The sequence below is a fragment of the Microtus pennsylvanicus genome, chromosome 17, assembly GCF_037038515.1.
Source record: "Microtus pennsylvanicus isolate mMicPen1 chromosome 17, mMicPen1.hap1, whole genome shotgun sequence".
Lineage (NCBI taxonomy): Eukaryota > Metazoa > Chordata > Mammalia > Rodentia > Cricetidae > Microtus > Microtus pennsylvanicus.
In genome coordinates this window covers 30,978,313-31,000,023 of record NC_134595.1, presented here as the reverse complement: position 1 = coordinate 31,000,023, position 21,711 = coordinate 30,978,313, and the positions used below count along the sequence as shown (strand labels likewise).

The following is a 21,711-nucleotide window of genomic DNA, read 5'->3' as shown; positions in this document are numbered from 1 at the left end:
TGATGAGATTACAGAGTGACTAGCTGGCGAGACCTGAGAAATGCCTGATCTTCACAGCCACCTACACCTTGCTTAGCTATACCCTTCAGGAAACTCTGTCCTTTTCAGGTCAAGAGAAGCCCCCCTCCCGCATCTGGTTAGTGGGCACTGTATAGACAGAAAATGCATTTTTCTCCTGGAACCCGTAAACAAGATGGCAGAAGCAGTGTATCTATGTTCAGGATGGTCTGAAGAACTGGCCTGTGACCGCATGTAAATCCTGTAGTACATGGGGGTTGGGCCACATATGAGCACTTGTGGAAGGTGAGGGGCAATAAGTAGGGGAAATGAAGGGAAATACAACTTTTAAATATGAACATGCCTGGCTCATAGTGTTTTCGCCAGCTCCAGTCACCCCAAACGTGCTAATCTAAGCTAAGCAAGTGTTATCTCCATCTTACAGTTGGAGAACCCAGATGGTTAGGAAGGAGAGGAGCCTGGCAAGACACACTTCTTCAAGACACACTAAGACTGCTGCAGATTTATATTTTGAAAAATACCCTATAAATTATCTTAGAGACACACAGGCCCAGAGAGGAACTGTTTTTGTTGTTGTTGTTGTCTTCTTTTACAAGTTTTTATTTTTGAGTGTTTGCTTGAATTCATGTGTACCAAGTACAAACAGGCACCCTTGGAGGTCATATGAGGGCATCAGATCCTCTGGAACTGGAGTTAGAGATGATTGTGATCCCCTTTGTGGGTTGTGGGAACCTAATGTGATCTTCTAGGAGCAGTTAGTACTCTTAACTACTGAGCATCTCTCCTGCTCTTCTTGATTTCTAGGAATTAACTGGTAGAGGGTATCAGTTCAAAGAAATCTTTGTTCTTGATGAGATCTGGCCTCTCCGTGTGGGTGGGTAGGCTGGAATTACTAGCCTCAAACTCACGATCCTCCTGTCTCAGCCTCGGGAGTACATTTCCAGCAAGTCATTTGAGTTTCATCTTCTAAGCTGCACGGATAGCCGAGGCCTCAGATGACCCTGCAGCAGGTCCTGGAGACTGGTATAGCTTTACTGCAAGGGGTTGATCCGCTCCGCGCGGCGGGAATCCAGCCCGGCTCTTGGGCCTTCCCTTCGCCGCGCTCGCGGCCGCCTCCGCGCTCCCGGGACCCGCAGGCCCCGCTGGGCGCGCGGCCTGCAGTCTCTGCACGTCGGCCTCCGCCCGCCCGCCCCGCCCCGCCCCGGCGCGCATTTCCATTTTAAACCGCCACCCGCCCCTCGACCGTCCGCGGCCGGCGGAGCTAACCGCGCGCCCGGATCCCAGGAAGAGGCTGAGGCTGCGGGACCGCCGAGCTGTGCAAGAAAAGGCCGAGGGATGCGCTGGGACCCTGCGCCCTAGACAATGAAGCCGCGGGCGCCACCGCCCGCAGTGGGCCCTGCGCGCTCAGGCCGCACCTGCCGGCGAGGCGGGTTCTGCGCTTGAGCGCCCGCCCGGTCCCCCATGGCTCGGCTCCCCGAGCGCGGACCCCGGTACTCGGGCCGCGTGGCGCGCGGGCTGGCGGACTCCGGGGGCGCTGTTCCCGCAGCCTAAGCGCGGGCCTCGCTGCGCGCGGGGGGCGTGGGCGCCGCTCCCTACCGACCAGGGCTCTGCACCTGGCCGGCTCTGCGCCCGCGGCGCGCGTCCCTACGGCCGGCGGCGCTGGATGCAGTCGAGCCTCGGAGGGCGGCGCGGCGGCCGCGGACCCTGGGGACATGTACCTGCTGGACGGCAGCGGCGAGCCCGCGTCGCCTCCCGCGGACGCGATGCCCCGCGGGACGCCCCCCAGGAAGACGGTCTACCGCATCTCGGTGACCATGGTCAGGAAGGAGCAGCTGGTCGCTCCGACTCCGCGCCCCACACGGCGGCCGCGGCCCCCGCGTTCCCCGGACGCCCCTGGGCGGCTGGAAGAGGAGGCCGAGGAGGCGGCGGCTGAAGATCCTGAGGCCGGGCCGCGCGCCTGGGACTTCCGCGCCTTCCGCACACGCAGCACCGGGCAGCTGGAGCTCGGGCGGCTACGGCCGTGCACACGCGGCGCGGAGCCTGTAGACCTGATGGGCAGCCCTTCGGCTGAGCGGCCCAGCAGCCCCGACGTGGAGGAGGCTCGGGCCGCGCCCCTGCGGCGGAGCCTCAGCTTCAGGCACTGGAGCGAGCCCGAGGCCCCGCGGAGCCCTGCGCTGAGCGGCGGAAGGCGCCACAGCAGCTCCGGGAGCCTGGCATGGGCGCCCGACGACGAGGTCGAGGCGGAGGCCTCCCCGGAGCCAGTGGCCGGAGCGCAGCCCGTAGCGGAGAAGCGCAACACCTTGGATGTGGGCGAGGTGCTCAGCAAGAACGATGCGCTCTCAGATCTAGAGCGCTGGGAGCGCAGCAAGAGCAAGAACCGCACGCTGGACAACAGCGACCTGCAGCGGCTAGAGCGCGCGCGGGCAGCGGCCGCCGGCCCCGGAGCAGCCCCGGAGCACCGGCTGCTGCGCTTTTTCAGCGGCATCTTTGCGCGTAGGGATGGCGGGCCCTCTCCCCGAAGCGGCGCCCTGCGCTCCCGCGGTTACTTCAGCCTACGGCGGGCCCCGGCCGACACGCAGTCGTCCAGCGCAGAGAGCATCGAGGGGTCCCCTCGCAGAGGTGGGCAGCCCTCCTTGGGGGGCGGGTTCTTGCACAGGCCGGTGGGGGCTGGGCCTGCGCTCAAGCAGCCTGCAGTGCAGGCATACTGGGGCTTTAGAGGAATGGGACACCTGCTTTCCCTGGTGTCTAGCCGGCCAGTGGTCCCAAGGGTGTGAACTGTCCTGATGTTCACTGCAGCAGTACGGGTGGTTCTGAATGCTGTCACCCCAGGCTTTATGTGCTTTATTAGTTCTGGGCCTGTTATATGGTCTTAGTGAAGTTGACAAGGGTAAGATCGCTTGGCTGATTGCTGCCCCTCTTGCTGGATCAGCCCTCTCCTTTTGCAGGGTGGAGCTAGAGCACGCCCTTGCCCACACTGGCATTGGGGGTGGGTGGGTATGGCAGCCTTGGTTTTGGACTGGGCTTGGCATGTGCAGCTCCTGGCCAGCCACGAGGAGCCCTCTTCCTTTTGAGTTGATCCTTGCCTCCCTTCTTCAGTGTAGCAGGCTGCTGTTGGTTCCACCATCTGAGTGCTGTAATGGCTGATTTGGGTGACCCTACCCTGTGGAGCTTTTGGTGGAGTCAGCTCATAGCTGATGAGAACAGATGACAGGCATCGAGGCCGCTCTGTCTCCACATGTCACTGGAGAAAAAAGCTGGGTAATGAATGCTAGGAAATGAGGGGCCAGTCCCGTAGCCTATCTGAAAACTTTAGAGCTCGCTTGTCTCTTACATGTCTACTGGGGCCTTGTGGAGAAGTCTCTGGGGGGCAGATACTGGAAGCGGTGAATTAGCCATATGATAGATAGCATTTGGGAGTCAGCAGCCTCTTGAAACCACAAAACATGGATCTGGTTTCTGCATATCACCTGGAGGGAAAAGACGGGGCATGGATGAGTAATTGCTACACCACTATGTGTGTGGGGAGTGGGTATTTTACTAGGGCAGTTCTGTAATCAGGCTTCTGGTTACAAAAAGGCGCTGCTAATGGCCTCAAAGGTAGAAGCAATGGAGGATAGTGATTCCTACAGTATCAGCTGGCTCCCACCATCCTGGAAAGGGCTTCTCCCAGCTGGACCTCACAGGCTAGCTGACTGCCCTAGGTCCAGGCCCACATCACAACCAACCTTGGCAGAGGACCCATGGAAGGCAAACGCTTCTCATGGCTGCCTGTGGTCCTAGGAATGTGCTAGAGAAGAGAAGGGTTGGAGCAAACCCTGCCGTGGCGTGCTTGCCTGCTTGTTTCCTTTGCTCTCAAGTTACCTGTCACCAGCCTTGGTTGGTCGAGTTGCCTTGCCTGTCTAGTTGTAACACGCCTTGCAGCACTTCGTTCCACTCTTATCATTAATCCCTCTCACTGTACCTCCCTCGCGACATGCTTTTAAAGTGTTAGAAAGTGGCAGCAGTTATTTTGGGGGCCAGTGAGATTGACTCAGACAGGTAAAGGCACTCGCCACCAAGCTGGTGATTGCGTGATAGCTCCCACAGGGAACTAACTCCCACAGGCTGTCCTCTGACCTCCCCGCATGTACCACAGTGCCAATCAGCAAGTTCACCCTGAAAATAAATAAATGAAGAAGAAAAAAGGGTTGCTTTGCATGAAGTGGCTGTTGTCACTGCACAGAGGAAGTGCGAATTGAAAGGCCCCTGCTTACTCTAACAGCAGGTTGGCGTCTCTGTTTCTGTGTAATTAGGTGCCTGGGTTCCAGATAAGTACCTGTTTTCCAGAGATGGGGAAAAGCAGAGTCATGATTGGCATGAGTATGCTTCAGCTTCACCTGGACACAAGTTAAAAGCATTTGACGTTTTGATGAGTCCTCTGGGACAAACTCTTGAAAGTGGGTTTGCAGTAGTGAAGGTATTAAGCGTGTTGGAAGTTTGCCCCCTCGGGGTGCAAGTTTTTAATAGTAATGATCTTCCTGCTTATCTCTGTGGACAGACCATCACCACAAACTTTATGGGTGGTCATGTAGAAAACCCACAAGCTGGGAATGATGGTCTGTGTTTCTAATCCCAGCCCTTGGGAAGTGCAGTTAGGAGGATCGACCTCTGATATATATCAAGTGTGAGGCTTGGGCTGCATCAGACCCTGTCTCAGAAATGGGGTTGGGAGGGGGGGCAAACTGAAAATAGCATCTTTTTTTTTTAAAAGTGTTCTGGGTCATAGCATTCACATATACACAGAACTCTGTGGCCTTAGTTTATTCTAAAGTTCTGGATCGTGTGTGTGTGTGTGTGTGTGTGTGTGTGTGTGTGTGTGTGTGTGTAAAGCGCTACACCTTTCATCCAGGTAAAGTCTTTGTCATTGGTAAATGTCTGAAGCGTCAGGTCCGTGTCCCCCAGACTCGGGAGCAGCCTTGTTCTGTGGCCGTCACAGCCAGTGTTGCAGAACTCCCGCTTTCAGGCCTTATGGTTTTGTTAGGATCCTGTGGGGTTTCTTTGCTTGTTTTGGTTTTCATTATCTGTTTCTGAGAATGTCAGTTGTTGGAGCAGAGGTGGAGAGAGAGGTGGTTAAGCATACATAACTCTTCTTGCAGGGGACCAGTTCTAGCACCCACATCAGGCAGGTCACAACAGCCCGGGACACCAGCGCCAGAGGGATCTGATGCCTCTGGCTTCCACGTGCACCTGCACGCATGTACATACTCATACAACACACAAATGCACATAATTAATAAAATAGCTCTTAAAGGGTATCAGTTGTTCAGAATTTCAGCATTATATGAAAGTCTTTCTCTCATGTTATGGTTGGGTGCATGGTATCTCATGTTTTCTCTTTGTGAGTATTGCTAGGGCCGGCCCATCCTGCCTTGCCCAAGCTTACTTTGGGGCTCAGGTGGCTTTTCAGGTCTCAGGAATTTGATTTTTAGGAAGGGAGAATGGAGCTTGTGAAATGTGAAGTGTGAGGTCAGGGGCTCTTTATAGCTGCATGCAGCTGGCTGCTGTGTCAGAGCAAAGCTCAAGCTTGGCTAAACAGTAGCAAAACCCAGGCCTGTGCCAGTTCCCAGCTGTTTTCACCACCCGGGGTTTAAACCTCTGCAGACCGAAACACCATCAGCATCTCTAGACACCAGACTTTATGACTTCCTTTAAATCTAGGCCATAATGGTTTGGAGTTAATGATCATAAAGGGAATTAGAGGTGCCGACACCTACAGACGCTTTCTGTCTAACACCTATTAGGTTTTGAGTGGGCTGTAGGAAAAGTTACTTTAAAATTGGTATTATGGTGAATATTTTCGCTGTCCTGTAATACATGGCTGGTCTTAGATGAGATGCCTCTGTTAGCACAGGCAAAAGCAAACTGGTTAAAACCTTATTTTCAGACACACACATGCAGGCTCTGGATAGACGTGTGGTTGATTTTCCTGATTCCTAACTTGAGAGTTCTAGGGTGAAAGGGTGGAAACAGTCCACCTTCCCAGGATGCTTCACTGGGCTTTCTCAGCCTGTGCAGGCTCTTCTCACTGGTGTCCGGAGTCCCAGGGTTTATGCGGGTTAGACACAGTTTTCAGAGAGACCTTGTATCAGATCCAGGGCACACGTGTTAAGACATCCTGTTGACATGAGTATAATTTAATACAAGGAGATATCAAATTGTAAGTGACTAATAAATAGCACTGATGGGTGTCACTCTCTGTGTCTGACAGGTGACATCAGACTAACTTGCCACACCAGTGAATTAGCCACTAGGCTAGAGATACATGCAGGGTCTTTTACTATGTGGGAGGATTGATTATTGCAGTAAAGTGATTCCTTGATAGCTCAGGCAAGGGTCAGTTTTTAAATTGGTAATTTACAACTGGTTTTTTGAGAGCACATTTTTATCAGCAGCTGTGTTCCTTACTTTCTGGTTCCCTTGCTTCTGTAGTTCTTGGTTGTTATGATACTGTTGAGTATCAAGCAAAGGACATGAAACTTTATTGGCCAGAAGAAGGAAATAGCAATTAAATGAAAGAAAATTGCTGATGTAACTTGATACATTGTTTTCGATTTGATTTGCTACCTGGACAGGGCAAATAGCTTGTAATGAAACAGTGTCATTCAGAGTCTTTCATTTGAAACACTTTGATTTTTTACTCAGTCTTCAATGGCAGCTCAATGTTGAGGATAAGAGAGCTCATCCTGTGGGCTTTTGTTGCTGTTTGGAGGGCCGGGCCCAAATCGCTCTCTGCTGGAGACTCAACAGCCACACTGGTATGCTCCCAAGAGTGGCATTGCAGCTCAGCCCGAGAATCTTAGTGCTGTTTCTCTAGGTCTGTGTGCTCTGGTCAGAGCTTTATTTCAGTATATGTCACCAGCTTACATCTTTTTCTCTGACAGTCTGGGCTTGGGATATCCTGCTGCTAGAGGAGTTTTCTAACGCACGCCCATTGCAGCAACTTGTTTGGCTACTCCGCCATTAACAGCTACTCTTCCTTTGGAAGTGCTGTTGCTTTGATTTTTGTTTGTCTTGTTTTTCTGTTTCACTTACACATCCATGGGGCATCAGCAGTGTGCTCTGAATTTTCTAGGCAGCAGAATCTGAGAGCTAATGGAGGCATGGTTTCTGTTGGCTGACATGAGTCGATTGGGGAGATTGAGGAGTTACAGGGAGTCTACTCAGGCAATCTGTGACTGTCCCCCCAGTGTCACCTGCACTGGCTTTCTCACGCCAGCGAGTGGTCACAGTATCAGAGAGAGTTCCTCCTGGGCCAGTGCTGGCATTATCCCTCTCTGTGCTATGGAGCACAGGCACTGCACACCACACACAGGCTCTGGTTAAATGTGGGCAGTATGGAGGAGAGAGCCAGGGGACACAAATGAAGGAGCAGATGGCCTTGAGATGGGGAAGAAGTTGGTTGTTGGCCTCATGGGGGTGAAATGAGCTGACCTTGCAGGATCATCGGGAATTCACTATGTGAGGAGAGCTCCCCACCAGCAAGTCGGGTAGGATTTTATTTAGGGAACTGCTAGTCACCCCACCCTGTCCTCAGATCTAATACATGTTGGCGATTGATACACCAACATGAAGCAGAGAAAAGGAAATTGTATAATCTTTAAATAAACATTTACGTTCCTGGCATAAATTTTCTTTTCCCAGTGCAGTGACTTGGAACAGCTATATGACTTTAAAATGTCACTGTGAGTATGAAACTGAAGGAAAGAGAAATGCTGTCTTACAGAGGTGGCCTCACGATTGGGGCTGACTACAGCTGTGTGGCCGCTCCACATGATTAAGGGCAGAATTGGTATTAAGGTCAACAGATTAGCAGGAAAGAGGGGAGATTATTATCTTTTCATTATTTTGAGAGAAGGACCATCTGCCCATGGTGGTTTGGCTCCTGCTGAGCCTTGAGCTTCTTTTTGCTTGTTGCCTGTGGTGGGTGACAGCCCGGGACTTCTACTTCTCATGGCTCCTGGTGAGGCAGGTATTCAACCTGGTTTAGCTCGTTCTCCTGGTCATTATTTTAGTCAATGCTTTAAATGCCCTTGCTGTTTAAAAGAATGGAGTCATGGCCTTCCACTTAGCTGGTTTTAATTTAAAAGTGGGTTCTAGACACCCCCCTTTCTTCTTGTGCTTATTTTTGCTTTTTGTCCCACCTTCCCTTGTTTCTCATCTTGGCATCACTAACAAGTTGATGCTCTCAGAAAGATTAGCATGCAGTAAGCTACTCTGACCAGAAGATGGGAAAGCTCCATCCTCACGGTCAGTACCAGGCCGCACCAGGGTGAGTGCTGGACGGGATTCCTTTGGCTTCTCCTTATCTAGCATGTGAAGATAATTTTACGAGGTGCATTCTGTCCATGGGAGTAAAAGGGTTGAAAGAGGGTTGCATTCTCACACCGCCCTTGCTTGGGAGAAGTCTTGCATCTCTTTCGATACGATGCTCCGTCTGAGGTTTTGCATGATGTGGCATGCCAGCTGGTGTGGTCAGCATGCAGGAAGGGTCTCTTTGTTCAGTCACTGCCGGTGCAGAACAGTGGGGCTCAGGCGATGAGAGTGGGTGTCCTTTTGTTTGAGATGGTCGTCAAAGGGAATCCTGTGTTCCCTCTTGCCCTCTGTGCCTGTCATCGCAAGCGGGCCTGCTGACTGTCAGACACTTGAGAATTGACTCCATAAACAATGACAGCAGCCTTCCTTGTGACCCCCCCCCTTCCCCCATTAATTAGTTCTTCTACCAGGGCAGAATGACTCTGATGCTGCCTCTGTTCGGGTGGGAGAGGAATATTTATCTAGTGTTTACCTTGTTGCTTCAATGAGCTCCCAAATATAAAATCTAACTTGAAGGGGAGGCAACTCAATAGGTAGAGTACTTGCCTCGTATGCACGAAGTAATGGGTTCCATCCCCAACCCCACACAGGATGGGATGATGCACTGCGAAAATCCTAGCAATGAGGAGGTGTAGGCAGGGGCATCAAAAGTTTAAGGTCATCCTTATCTGAGGCCCCATTTCAAAGCAAAACCAGTAGTAATTGTGTCCCACAGTCTGAGTCCTGTTGTCTAAGGATCAGGACAGTTGCCCACAGCGCACAGGGTCCTGCAGGGTTGTTCCTTCTACCCAGTGCCTCACATCTCAGTACAGAGCTCCAGCTCAAATATAAACTGTACAGCATCGATTGTGGCACATTGTCAGAAAGACCAGACATAGCACCTAGGATTATGACATTTACACCTGATCTTCTCTCGGGGGTAGTTCGCTTCCAGTGTGAGCAGAGGATGTGCTTGCCCGACTGTGTCTAGGTGGGCAGACTGTTAGGTCTGCCACTTCTCACCTCACCTGTTTCTCGCTGGCTTCTCCTGGCTTGTGGGAGGGTTAGTGACTACTGCCTACCAGCTGCAGGGATCTGGCAGCAGTGAAGCCCTCCTCTTTCCCTCCAGCAGATCCTCCATGAGCAGTGTTTTCTGGATCCTACAAAGTTCTGATCAGCCAGTTCTTTTGAAGTCCAGTGGCCAAGCCTGACCATAACATGTTTCTCCCACAAGTTTTGTCTCCTGCTTTTTCCAAAGCTGTGACTTGTGATGTGTGGTGTGTAACACTCTTTTGACGGTTGTGGGATATATCTCAGTTGCCACATGGAGAAAGCCAGGCAGGCCATTGGGTTCTCTGCTGCAACAGTGTGTGGTTAGCTAGGCAGCCCAGACAAGCCTCAGAGCCTGCGCTTGGGCTGCCCTGTGCACTCAAGTAGCTGTTTCAGATTTCCCTCAGTTCCTGTGAAGATGCAGAACAACATCAGGTGGCAACAGGTCTGGACCTGTGCAGTCAGCATCAAGACTTTGCTGTCTTTGCCTGTGATATATTTTTTGCAGAGGACCTATGGGTAGAAGCATCGAGCATGTGGGTATGCTTGGGTTTATGCTCAAGATGCACACTTGCTGTGTAGGCTTCTTGCTCCCGACAATTCTTTTAAGCTAGCCTTGGATTCTCCTTCCCCTTCTTCTTTACATCTTCCTATGACCTTCATGTAGCTGCTGCTTTTAAAATGATTGGCTAACATGCCTTGCAATTATGGACAGAAGACAGCTTCACCGCCCCTCCCCCATTGTTTCCTATCTCTGGAGAAGGGCCACGTGGAGTACTGTACCACATGGGGTCACTTCCCTTCTTAAAAGCAAAATAAAGGTTTTTACCAGAACTCAGCCTGAGAGCAGCTGAATCTTCACATAACCTTCCTTGATCCTCAGTGTACTGGAATATGGACAGGCAGATGGATTGTGGAGTGGACTGAGGGAGGGAGGGATACCAGGCTTTTGAAGTCATTGTCCCCAAACCACACTAGTCTGAGAGCCCGAGAGAAGCTTTCTTGAGATTTCATTTGATATGTATTGTACTGAGTACCTGCACATGATATAAATTAAAAAAAATTATAGATGATCAAGTAAGCTTGTACATGGCATTTACAGGTCTGTTACATTTGCAGTTAGAAAGTGCGCAGTGACCGGTTAGGGGGAGAAACTCTGAGGTGGAGGGTACATGTACTGAGGACCCTCCCCCCATTTTGGGCCTGGGATTGGCTCTCAGTGAGGCAAAAGTAATCATGGCCTATGGCACACATAGTGAATGTTAATTCTGGTTGTTCCCTTGTGTAGGGTTGCCTGATGTGCCAGTCTAGTTACTGGGCCCTACACAACTTCTTAATTCTCAAGTCTCATTTTAGGGATCTAGCTCCTTATCGGCCTTCTTTGGAGAATCAGAGTCTTGGGTTACTAGCATGTCAGGTTCAGCTTGGGGTGCTAGCATGTCTTGTTAGCATGTCAGGTTTAGCTTAGGGTGATAGCCTGTCATGCTAGCGTGCCAGGTTCAGCTCAGGTTTTAGCATGTCAAGTTCAGGGCATTTTTAGAAGCAAGGCTGGAAACATATTCTTTCTGGAACATAGGTAGGAAGATGCTGGTAGAGGACATTCAGACAGAGGACCCATGGGACACTTTCTTCTCCGATGACAACTGCCATCGGTTTCTGCTTGTGTTTCGAAGCTACACCAGTTTAGTAGCTTATAGGTGTCATATATCCATAGTAGAGGATCTTGTAGAGCCGAAGAGTTGGGGCCACCTAACAGAGTCATCTAGGGCCATCGGTTTATTTACCAAGGTCCCTGGGCTGGCGTGTGATCATCACCATCATGAAGGCTTGAGGACCACATGACCCTGGTATGGCTGGGTGAATTGTCGGAGTCCCAAGGGCTGTGATTGTTGGGTTGTGCAGGTACTGTGGATGCCCTGAGAGTGGAGAGTCAGTTGTAAAATCATGATGGCAAGAGAGTGTGTAGTCCATTGCTGGGGAGCTGGGGAGCACCTGGCCTAGATCCTCCTTGGCTATTGCCTGCCTTGTTTGGGGGCAGTTTTTTCCATCTCGTCGCACACCCATTCATTCAGTGAGTGGTCTGTGCTCTGCGCTTGGTTTCCAGTGGCTGCGGTGCTCCCTTCAGACAAGTCTTAGTTTGGTTCTTGTAAAGCTCTTTGACAAAGGCAGGGAGGGAGGGTCTATTCTGGGCAGCCAGCAAGGGGAACAGAAACAGGAAAGGGTTTAATTCTGATTCCTAGTTCAAGGACACAGTCTTTGGCTGGGAAATCCGGGCAGCAGGAATTTGAAGCAGCTGGTCACACCTTATCCATAATCAGAAGGCAGAGAGGCCTTCACTGAACGTGTGGCTGCTGTTCAGCTCTCTTCCCAGGGATATAGTATGGTCCAGGATCCTAGCCAGGGAATGATGCCCACCTACAGTGAGTGGGTCTTCCCAGCTCAGTTAATAGAATCGAGATTATTTTCTCACAGGGGTGCCCAAAGGCCTGCCTCCTAGGTGTTTCTAAGGTACTGTGTGGTGAGGGTGACGGTGGCAGCAGTGCCGTCATTTCTCTCCAGTTAGTGACAACTGAACCCACTTCTAACGCGTTGCTGGCACCATTCGAACTTGAGACATAAAAGTATTTAAGGTCAGAACACTTTTTAGTAATGTCAAGTGCCCAGTGCAGTGAGGCTGGAGCCTCTGATTGGCAGCTGACAGACAAAGCCCACACCAGGCGGGGACCAGGCAGGAAAGAAGAGGGGGTGCTTAAGGTGAGTAGACGGTCAAATGGCAGTTTCATTCCTCGGCAGTGTGGTTTATGATAAAGTTTACTCGGGAGTTTGCTCTATGGCTTATAAGAAAGGTGTAGTTTTGTTATTGTAAAATATTTGCTTCTCAGGATAAAATTTCTAATGTCACTCATGTCGTAACATGAGGACTGAATTGCGCACTTGGAATTTGCTCAGCTGTGTGAGCATGGTCACGGCCACTGAGAAGTGCAAATGCCCCCTCCAAATTCTGGTTCTGAGGACTCGGGCTTCGCCATCTATCTGCCGGCCCGTCCTTCTGCTCTCCTGACTTGGTCCCAAGGGATCTGGTGTTCTCACCACTTAGAAGAATACACAGTGGACTGCCGAGAGGAGGTGACAGGAAGGGCTGAGAGCAACCGGTTGGCCTCAGCTTCCGTATGTTTACAATGGGATGCCCCCTGCCTTTAAAGCGGACACAGTCTTGGGTGTTCTGTCCTGGCACGATGTAGGCTTTTTCTGGCACGCGTGTTCACATTTTAAAGACAGCTGATCGTCACACTGCATGGGAGTTTGAGTAGTTTTTCTTGACTAAGATAGATTGGTCTCTTTGCAGCCAAAGCGCTCAGATTCCCTCAGGCTCAGCCATTCCGCTTCTGTTTTTCAGGTGGGCAGTGTTGCCCAGTGCGGAACTTCAGCTCCATGAGAACTTCCCAGGCCTGCCTTCTCATTTATCCTAGACAGTTTGCTTTGGATGTATAAGGCCAAGTGAGTCGCACAGAGATCATCCATCTTAAATATTTGTGCTGAGCTCTCTGTTACAGGCCAAGGGCTTAATCAGTGGCAGAGTGCTTGCAGGGTGTCCACAAGGTCTGGATTGTTTCCCTAGCCCTGCCCTAAAGAAGTGTGTGCGCCTCTAGTGCCTGAGGAAACCACACGCAGGACATTGCTGGAGACTTCCTTTGAGATGTTAGCAGGACCGGGAAGGTCTGAGGGACCTCACTGAGCATCTCCTAAGGGAAGGTGCCTTTCTGGCGAGTCTGGACCTCGGCCAGCTCTTCCTACATTCCCCTCCTAACTTCTCTTCTTGACACGGGCGGTTGAGTCAGAACCTTCCTCCTACACACACTGGTCTGTAGTCCTGTGGAGTTGTCGTTGTCTGTGTGTCTGACCCCTCCTTTGCCCCCTCTGGTGTCCAGGGGTCCTGTATGCGTAGTTGAGGCTGAGTACTTGGGTTGAGTGCTGTTCCCCTCACGGTTTCTGGCCAGCACTGGACTTTCATTCTCTTTGGAGCTGTCAGGGCAGGGTCAGCTTATTTGCCTCTCCCATGCCCCCACCTCGCTTCCAGCACACTTCTGCAACTTGCTGCTTCTCAGCGGAAGCGGCTTGCACAACACCAAGGGCATTGCTCATTTTCACTTTCACGGGAGTGGAGAAGTAGGGATTAGAATTGTCCCCATTTGTTGAGATTTTGTCTGACTCTGTGAGCAACCATTGGAGCTTTAACAGGGGAGTGACCACTGATCAGTAGAAACCACTGTCTCTTCAGCAACCACAGAGGAGAAAGGCTTTGGAGTGCTAAGAGATAGGCAGGGGAGCATGGCCAGGCTGGACCCGGCCTCTCATCCCGGTGCCTTCGTCTCATACTTCGTCACTCACTCTGCCATGCAAGGAACTGTCCTGATTCCTAGACTGGCTTTGTTTGCTGTGTGACAGTAAGTGGTCCCAGCAGCAGCCAACACGTCCTCTGGTACGTGGGCAGGCCGGGGGTAGTGAAAGCATGTGGCAGTGCACTGTGTACGCTGACAGCCCTGCGCAGTGGATTCTTACCCCAGTGAGTGGAGTCGCTCTCTATAGAGATGCATAGGTAGAGGGACAGAGAGACCCACTTAGCGCTTGAGAAGTAGGGGCTCAGCTGCAGGACTCCTGTTCTCAGCCCCCACCCTACCGCACGTCAGTAATGCTTATTAAGAATACCTGGCCCGGGACACGGGAACTCGAGCAGGAATGCTGGGACGGGCTTGGTCTTCTCATGGCACTAGATTCTGTGCGGTATGGCATTCTTGCTGGGTCCTCAGCAGAGCAGTGATCTGACGAGCCGGGCGCAGCACCGTCTGCTCTGGGTACCAAGTGTGTTGGGCTGCCACCTGGGCAAGGTGCAGGCCTCCTGGCCCTGGGTGTGTTTGGTCTTGAATGGTTCCTCTTTCGTAGTCTTGTGTTGACACCCTCCTGCTGCTGTTTTGTTATTTATTTTTTCTCCAGTCTGGTTCTGCTCCTGGTTTCAAGAAGTTGAAATCGATGGCTTTATATCCAGAGTTCTAAATTCAGCCACATAAACATTTTGGGCCTGGACTGAGGGTTTGGCATGGACTCGAGGCTGCTATTTTAGATATGCCAGAAACCTTGGAAGTTGTTCCCTGTGGGCTTTTCTCCATTTAGGCTGTGAACTTGGGATCTTAGCCTGCTCCAATGGGTGTACCAGGAGCACTGGGGGAGGGGTTCAGAAGAAGATCTGAAACCACAGAAAATTTGCCCAGATGTTTCTGAGGACTTGGTCACTCTGGTGAGAGTCTGCTCTGGGGCCCTGAGTCTGCCCAGCGTGCTTGTAGTTAGACCCTTGTAGCTTGCTATGGAGCTGTCAAATTCAGGGACAGGCCATCCTTTCTACCTGTGGATAGTGCTGTTATTGTCATACTGGGATTGAAAAGGGGGCCTTTTAAAGTTCTGGGGCTGGGCTGTGTATATTGGAAGAAGATGGAGCCAGCAGTGTTCTGACTGCTGACAACTCCGTGCAGCGGATTGTTAGCCCGCAGAGTGCTGGAATTACTATCTGTAGAGGTGCACATGAGGAGATAGATCTATAGCATGTGCAGCCACAGAGGTGGGCTTCCTGCTGCAGACCTCACCTAACCAGGCTCTGAAGAAACCGCTATTAGCTTCTGGTTCTCTTTCACTTCCACCTCAAGTGTACAGTGATGAAATGACCGTACACGAGCAAGTGGCCATGACAGGATCACATGTGACAGGTACTGGATTGTGGATGCCCAGGAGGACTCAGGAGATCCTTACTGCCCTGGGTTCATCTCATCCGCAGAGGGCTTTGCAGAGGAGTCCGGAACTTTATCCTAGGGACCCATGTTTCTCCGTTCCCATGCTCCTCTGTCCTGAGTATGACCTGCGCTGCATGGACTGCTCGCCCTGTCCTTCACAAATGAGGAGAAAACACTGGTGGGGGAGGGGAAACGCAGCTTGCAGACAGCAGCTAGTGGATGGTGGGACATGACTAGAGATTAAATTCCTCACTGTCTACAGACTGAGTGTATTGTGACTTTTGTCAAAGAAATAAACACCCAGAGGCTGGCTAGTGAGTTGCAGGGTGCTGTGAGGTACCAGAAACTATAGTGATTCTCAAGAGCCTGAGCCAGTGAAACAGAATAATCCCAGACCCCAAGTGTGTGCGTTAAGCTTGGTTTTGGCTATGAAACCGCTGGGACTTTTGTTTTATATAGCCCAGACTTAGGGTCTTCCGTCATGGGGAGCCTCTGTGCAGGGGTATGCTCCTAGCCCTCCTACCTGCTCCTTCGGCTTTGCCCCCAACATGAGGACATTACACCACTTCTGTATGCCCTGCTGCTGTAGCAGGCATGTAGTCTCTGCCCACACTTGGTTTATCCATGATTCTGAGGTTCATATGTGATTCTCTGTAGTTGGTTGTTTACTCTTTTGGCTCCTTACTTTTTTGGGGGGGGCAGCCCACTACCCAGCTTCCAAATAAATCACACAGAGTCTTATTATTTCTTATAAATGCCAGACCTTAGCTTGGTTTGTTTCTAGCCAACTTTTCTTAAATTATCCCCATCTACCTTTTGCCTCTGGGCTTTTTCCTCAATTCTGTAATCTTCTTTCATTCTTACTCCGTGGCTGGCTGGGTGGCTGGGTGACTGGCCCCTTCTTTTCTTACTCCTTGATCTCCTTTATTTTCCTCCCAGATTTCTCCTGTTTATTCTCTCTGCTTGCCAGCCCCACTTACCCTTTCTCCGGCCTTGCTATTCACTATCAGTTCCTCACTAGACCGTCAGGTGTTTAGACAGGCAAAGAACTAGAGCTTCACAGAGGTAAAGACATGCAGCGTAAACGAATCCAACGCATCTTTGCATCATTAAAACAAACGCTCCACAGCATGAACAAATGTAGCACATCTTAAAATAATGTTCTACAACACCTCTCTTCACATCTACACACTTCCACTTTCTTTCTTGTGTCCTCCACAGCCTCGGTTCACATCACATCTCCATCTTTTGGAGAGCAGGATGTGGCTCCTCTCCCATCTTCCCACTCTTTAGAATTCTGGGTTACTGTCTCAGCACCAGCGCCATATTGTGCTTCATCCTGCCCGCCCCGCCCCCTGTGCCTTCCTTTTCCTCCTTAGCCCCAGCATCCAGCCCTCTCCTTCTTAGCATCTAAATGTCAGCTCTTCAGAGGCCTCCCCTGACCAGCACACCCCACGGCTAGCCTCCTTCTCGTCTACACACTGTGTGGCAGGTCACATCTTAGACCCATGCTTCTCAAGGTGGTAACAGTCCTGGCGTTGGTTGTGGGTATCACTAATACAGTGTGCAGTGCTTGGTTCTAGAAACACTTAGTGAATGGCTTCCACTGTGGATGGAGGTGCTAGTGGAGTTTGTCAGGTGCTGTAAGAGAGAGAAGCCTTCCTGATATTTATGTGCCTAGAAGGTCTATGAGTGTCATGCCCAAATGTTCATAGCCTCTTGTGGGAAAGAGGGCGCTTTCTGTCTGGTAGAGATTCTGTAAATTCCCTGTAGCAATTACCACAGAAGAGGCCAGTTCTTTAGGAGGCCCTCTTTCAACCTCTTCGTCTGAGGGTTAAAGACCTTGAAAGAAGGCTGCTCTAGAGTACAGTTAGGTCTCCTCGAAGGGTTCTGGAGCCAGTGGATATCGGCTGAGGAGCTGAGATGGTTGAGCTTCAGTTGAGGTCAGGTACCAGACCTTTATACTCATTACTAACCTTTGGTTGTACTCTCCCAGGGTCATGCCTGGAGCTCCCCCCCCCCCTCTAACTGAAGACAGCCTGGGAAGGAGGGCTCAGCCTCAGTCAGCCAACACCTCTGCAGCCAGGCACATAGAATGACTTGGGCCACCAAAGGGCATCACAGGAACCAGTGCCTGTCATCTGACTATGTTGTCTAAACTGAATTTGAAGAGCCTGGCAGAGCGGTACTCATTAGTCCTTTGGGTACTGAATACATTCTGGGGGATAGTTAATTGCAGATGGATTTCAATTGCTCTTATCCATGCGCACGCGCGTGCGCGCACACACACACACACACACACACACACACACACACACACACACACACACACCATGCCCCAAATGGACTTGATGGTTCTGGCAAAAATGCAGATCTTATGAGTTGGTTTCTTTGTAGTTTGTGGCTTTTCTAATGGAAATATTCATTGTCTTTTAGTTTTAAAAGCATATTGTGGGCTTTTTATAAAAGCACTAGAAATCGCCACCTGAGTTGGGAGGCTGGACTATATGTGTGTGCTTATCTGTCCTTCAAGTTCAGTCTGAGGGAAGGATGTGGTCCAGATTGGGGCAGTCCTTTTGGGTAACTTGTGCCTCTCAGGGTCTTTTGCCTCATTTTGCTCAGGCATCTTCTTTAGATCTTTTGGGGTGTGTCCTGCTGACACTGGGAACATCATCTTGTTTGTGTTTAGATGGGGTATGGTCATCTCCTTTCCTGATGAGTGACATTTGAGTAAAAGGCAAGTGTGTCCCAGGCCGTGAGCATCCGCAATTCGAGCACTGAGTAGGCACTGAGTTTCCCTTCCTGGCTCATCATGAGTAACAATGACAGGAATCTTTAGCTGTGGCTTCTGTTTGGGACATTGTGTAGCATTGGGTGGGTACAGACTCTCAATGATGAGCAGGAGATGCTGAACCCCTCCCCATAGCTGGTGTGTGTATATTAAGTAGTCTTTTGTTTATTTTTCTTTTCAAAAGACCTTAAAATCAGGGAAGAATCTTTGACCCTTGTGTAAGGAATGAGAATTAGAGAAACAATGAGACCTTTCGCATGCATTTTCTTTGCAATTATGCTCTTCGGCATTTTCAATGCAACACTGACCTTTATAGGCTTATGGGTTTGCAGTCTTGGCCGCCCAGTGGAACCATAGCGATCCTCCAGGCATAAGAGGACTGTCCCCATCTGCAAAAGTACCTTTATTGCCCTTTCTTTGAAAAGTAGTGGATGCTCCTGAATTCAGACAAGACTGAAGTTGGTAAAGACCGGTAATTGGGCAAAGTCCTGCAAGCCCTGCCTCTCAGGCAACCACCGTGGTTCGCTGGCTGTTCCTCCACCTTCCCTGGTGCTGTCCACACTCTGCCTATTAATGGCTTGGTAGACGACTGAGCAGCCGTCGCACATGTCTGTGGCCTACTTTTGTACTCCATTTATTTTAGAGCCTTATCTGAGAGAAGCCTGATTTGCTCAGGGTTACAGTGTTTGCCAGGGTCAGGCCTGTGCCCAAGCATATGACCACGGGTTGTTCTGTGTCACTTAGTTATAGTCCCAGGGCATGGGACTGGGGTAGCTGGGGCAGCTTGCTGGTGAAAGTGACAAGAGGTGACAGTCAGGGGAGGGGTATTGCAGAGAGACCCCGTGGGTGTGTCGGGTCACGGTTGCTCAGGTGAGCGGAACGTGACTACCTCTGCTGCTTTTCTGTCACCGTGATGAAGCCACAGCCAGAGTCAGTCTATGGAAGACAGGGTTTAGTTTTGTCTTACGGCTTCCGAGGGATCCGTGTCTGTAGGTGGGGGGACGGCACGGCAGCAGGCTGCAGGTGTGGTGCAGAACCAGAGATCACATCCTTAACTGTAAACGTGAACCAGAAAGCAAACTGGGAGTGGGACGGTATTTCCCTGTAAACAGTGACAAAGAGCACCATCAGCTAGGACCAGGTGTTCAAATGCCTTGCACCTGTGTATGCTGTTCAGGCTCGGAACACAGGCTTGGAAGTGAGACCCCCATGTACAGTAGGGCAATGGGAAAGTGTTTTTTCCCCCTCTAAACCAGAGGTGCCAGGGCAGCAACGGGTCTTTAGGGAAGCCTGGGAGTGGTCAGTTGTAGACACCCCAGCTCTCAGGTGGCCTTGAGGGACATGGAGATGTAATGCTCTTTGTTCTTTCTGGCCTCAGAAAGAGCTGGGGCTGCAGTCTTTCTCCCTGGGAATCTAGGCTGCCGGGGAAGATGCTCACAGCAAATGCTGTCATCACCTGGGTGACAGCAGTGAATGCAAATTGGATAGAATGGGGGCATAGGCTTCAGAGCTGTCAATATTTTAGTCATAATAGTGCAGCCTCTGCTCACCCAGCACACGCCTTTCCCAAGGTACGTGGACTACGGCCGTATCAAGCACACACAGGAGGTCGTGGTTGCTGTCCCTGGCTCCACTCGGCTTGTGAGCTCTGGCCTCGGTTTTCACATTTCTACTTTCCTTGTCAGACTTCTCAAACCTTTACTGATCTGATGCAGCGTTAGGCAGTGCTCCTAGAACGCCGTTCTTCCTGAGCAAGGGTGCCGTGAGGGAGAAATCCTAAAGGAAATCATATGGCTTTTGAGCCAACTCATCGAGTCCTCCAGATGCCACCTCAGCTGGTGTCTTTTGACTTGGAGACTGTGTAGGGGAGAAGAGAAAGGGTCTCTTAATGTGTGTCTCTACTGAGAAGGATCTTGTGCCACATCAGTGCTTAGGGGAAAGAGGCCTGGGATTGAGCTGGGGTGTGGTCATATTTTAGGGGTGGATAGGTATGGTGGTATCTTGGTGGCATGACATTTGTCACTCTTCAAAGGAGAGGTCTCATGAATGGGGAAGGTGAATGTCAGGGATGTGAGGGAGGGAGACATCTTGGTTGTGACTCTTTGGGACCACTGAGGAGCAACTGGAGCTAACGGGAACCTGGCAATCATCTAGTACTCCAGAGCACTGGGTTCATTAGTGGATTGCTCAACTCGCAATAGATGGCTTTTGATAAGAAATTGTCACAGTATTGCACCCAGGTGTGGAAGTCATTGCTCCTTGGGTATTAAGCACTGTGCACAGAGCTCTTATTCCTCTGTAGAGTATGTTGTCTTCTTTTTTTTTTTTTGTGGTTTTTCGAGACAGGGTTTCTCTGTGGTTTTGGAGCCTGTCCTGGAACTAGCTCTTGTAGACCAGGCTGGTCTCGAACTCACAGAGATCCGCCTGTCTCTGCCTCCCGAGTGCTGGGATTAAAGGCGTGCGCCACCACTGCCCGGCTTTGTTGTCTTCTTTTTAAGCATGGCTATGATAGGGCCAGGAGCCTGGCTTTCCCTACCTCCTATTCCTTGGGTAGACTTGCTCTCTTTTCTGTTGTTCTGTTTCCTATTTCAAGACTTTGCAAATGTTCTCAGGTTAAAAAAAATCATATCTGTTGCTAAACAGAGTACATTTCCAAAAGGCTTTGTGGAATTTAAGGTTCCAAGAGCATTCCCGTCTCTGAGACAGTGTTTCTTCTTCTCGCCTACAATTATGGTTTCCTTTTTTTACCCTGGTGGCAGCTTCGTGAGTTGTGGCTGGAGCTTGTTTCTGTGGTCCCCGAAGGCAAACAAGGTGGGAGTGGGGAGCATGACGTCACTGTGGTCCTGGAGACTGGGCTGTGCTGAGGCTTGTGTCCACCAGCCAAATGATGTAGTTTGGACTCTGGGGTGATAACGAACATTAACAAACCATTAGCTCAAGGTTCTGGGACCCCAGGAAGGTACCCAGCGGAACTGTGGAGTTGAAGGCTTCCCTATAAATACAACATTTGTAGCCAGGCTCCTCCAGGTTATAGGTGAGGACCTGTGGGTCCTGGCAGCCTGGGTTCAGGTTCATCTGTCTTATCAGTCACCTTGCTTGTTGTCTGGTCCTTGCTGGGCTTTGCCTGGGCATGGTGTTGGGGTCAGCTCACCAGAGAGCTTTGTTATAAGATGCTCATGATCACATCACATGGATTCTTTTTTCTCCTGTGTGTACATGCTTGCATGGTCTAGGCGAAACCAGGTGAAATTCTCATTGCTGTAGAAGGAGCAGCAGACTGCGTTCCTGCCATCCGGCTCCGGCATGGCTAGCTTTATACCTGAAATAACAACACACAAATTGTATTCTTTTAAAATACTTATTATTTATTATGTATACAATATTCTTCCTCTGTGTATGCTTGCAGTCCAGAAGAGGGCACCAGACCTCATTACAGATGGTTGTGAGCCACCATGTGGTTGCTGGGAATTGAACTCAGGACCTTTGGAAGAGCAGGCAATGCTCTTAACCGCTGAGCCATCTTTCCAGCCCCCAAATTGTATTCTTTTAAACACTGCTTGGCCCATTAGTTCTATCCTCTTATTGGCTAACTCCCACATCTTGATTAACCCATTTCTAATAATCTGTGTAGCACCACGAGGTGGTGGCTTACCGGGAAAAATCTTAGCCTACGTCCATCTCGGAGAGAACTATGGCGTCTGCCTCACTTCTCTTCTTCCCAGCATTCTGTTCTGTCTACTC

At 50.6% G+C, this 21,711-nt stretch overlaps 1 protein-coding gene across 8 annotated transcripts in view; it reads left to right on the top strand.

Moving 5' to 3' along the window:
* Positions 1-21,711, top strand: part of Agap1 (ArfGAP with GTPase domain, ankyrin repeat and PH domain 1) — a 448,779-nt gene that overhangs the window by 131,209 nt on the left and 295,859 nt on the right. For 3 of the 8 annotated variants that reach the window (XM_075951801.1, XM_075951799.1, XM_075951798.1), the window contains exon 1: positions 1,587-2,637. The exons of 4 other annotated variants lie outside the window; for them this stretch is intronic. In XM_075951801.1, the coding sequence (XP_075807916.1) occupies positions 1,731-2,637 (907 nt within the window). In that variant the 5' untranslated portion in view covers positions 1,587-1,730. Of the gene's footprint in view, positions 1-1,313; positions 2,638-21,711 lie in introns of those variants that run through there. One more of the 8 variants, XM_075951800.1, reaches the window with a different exon arrangement.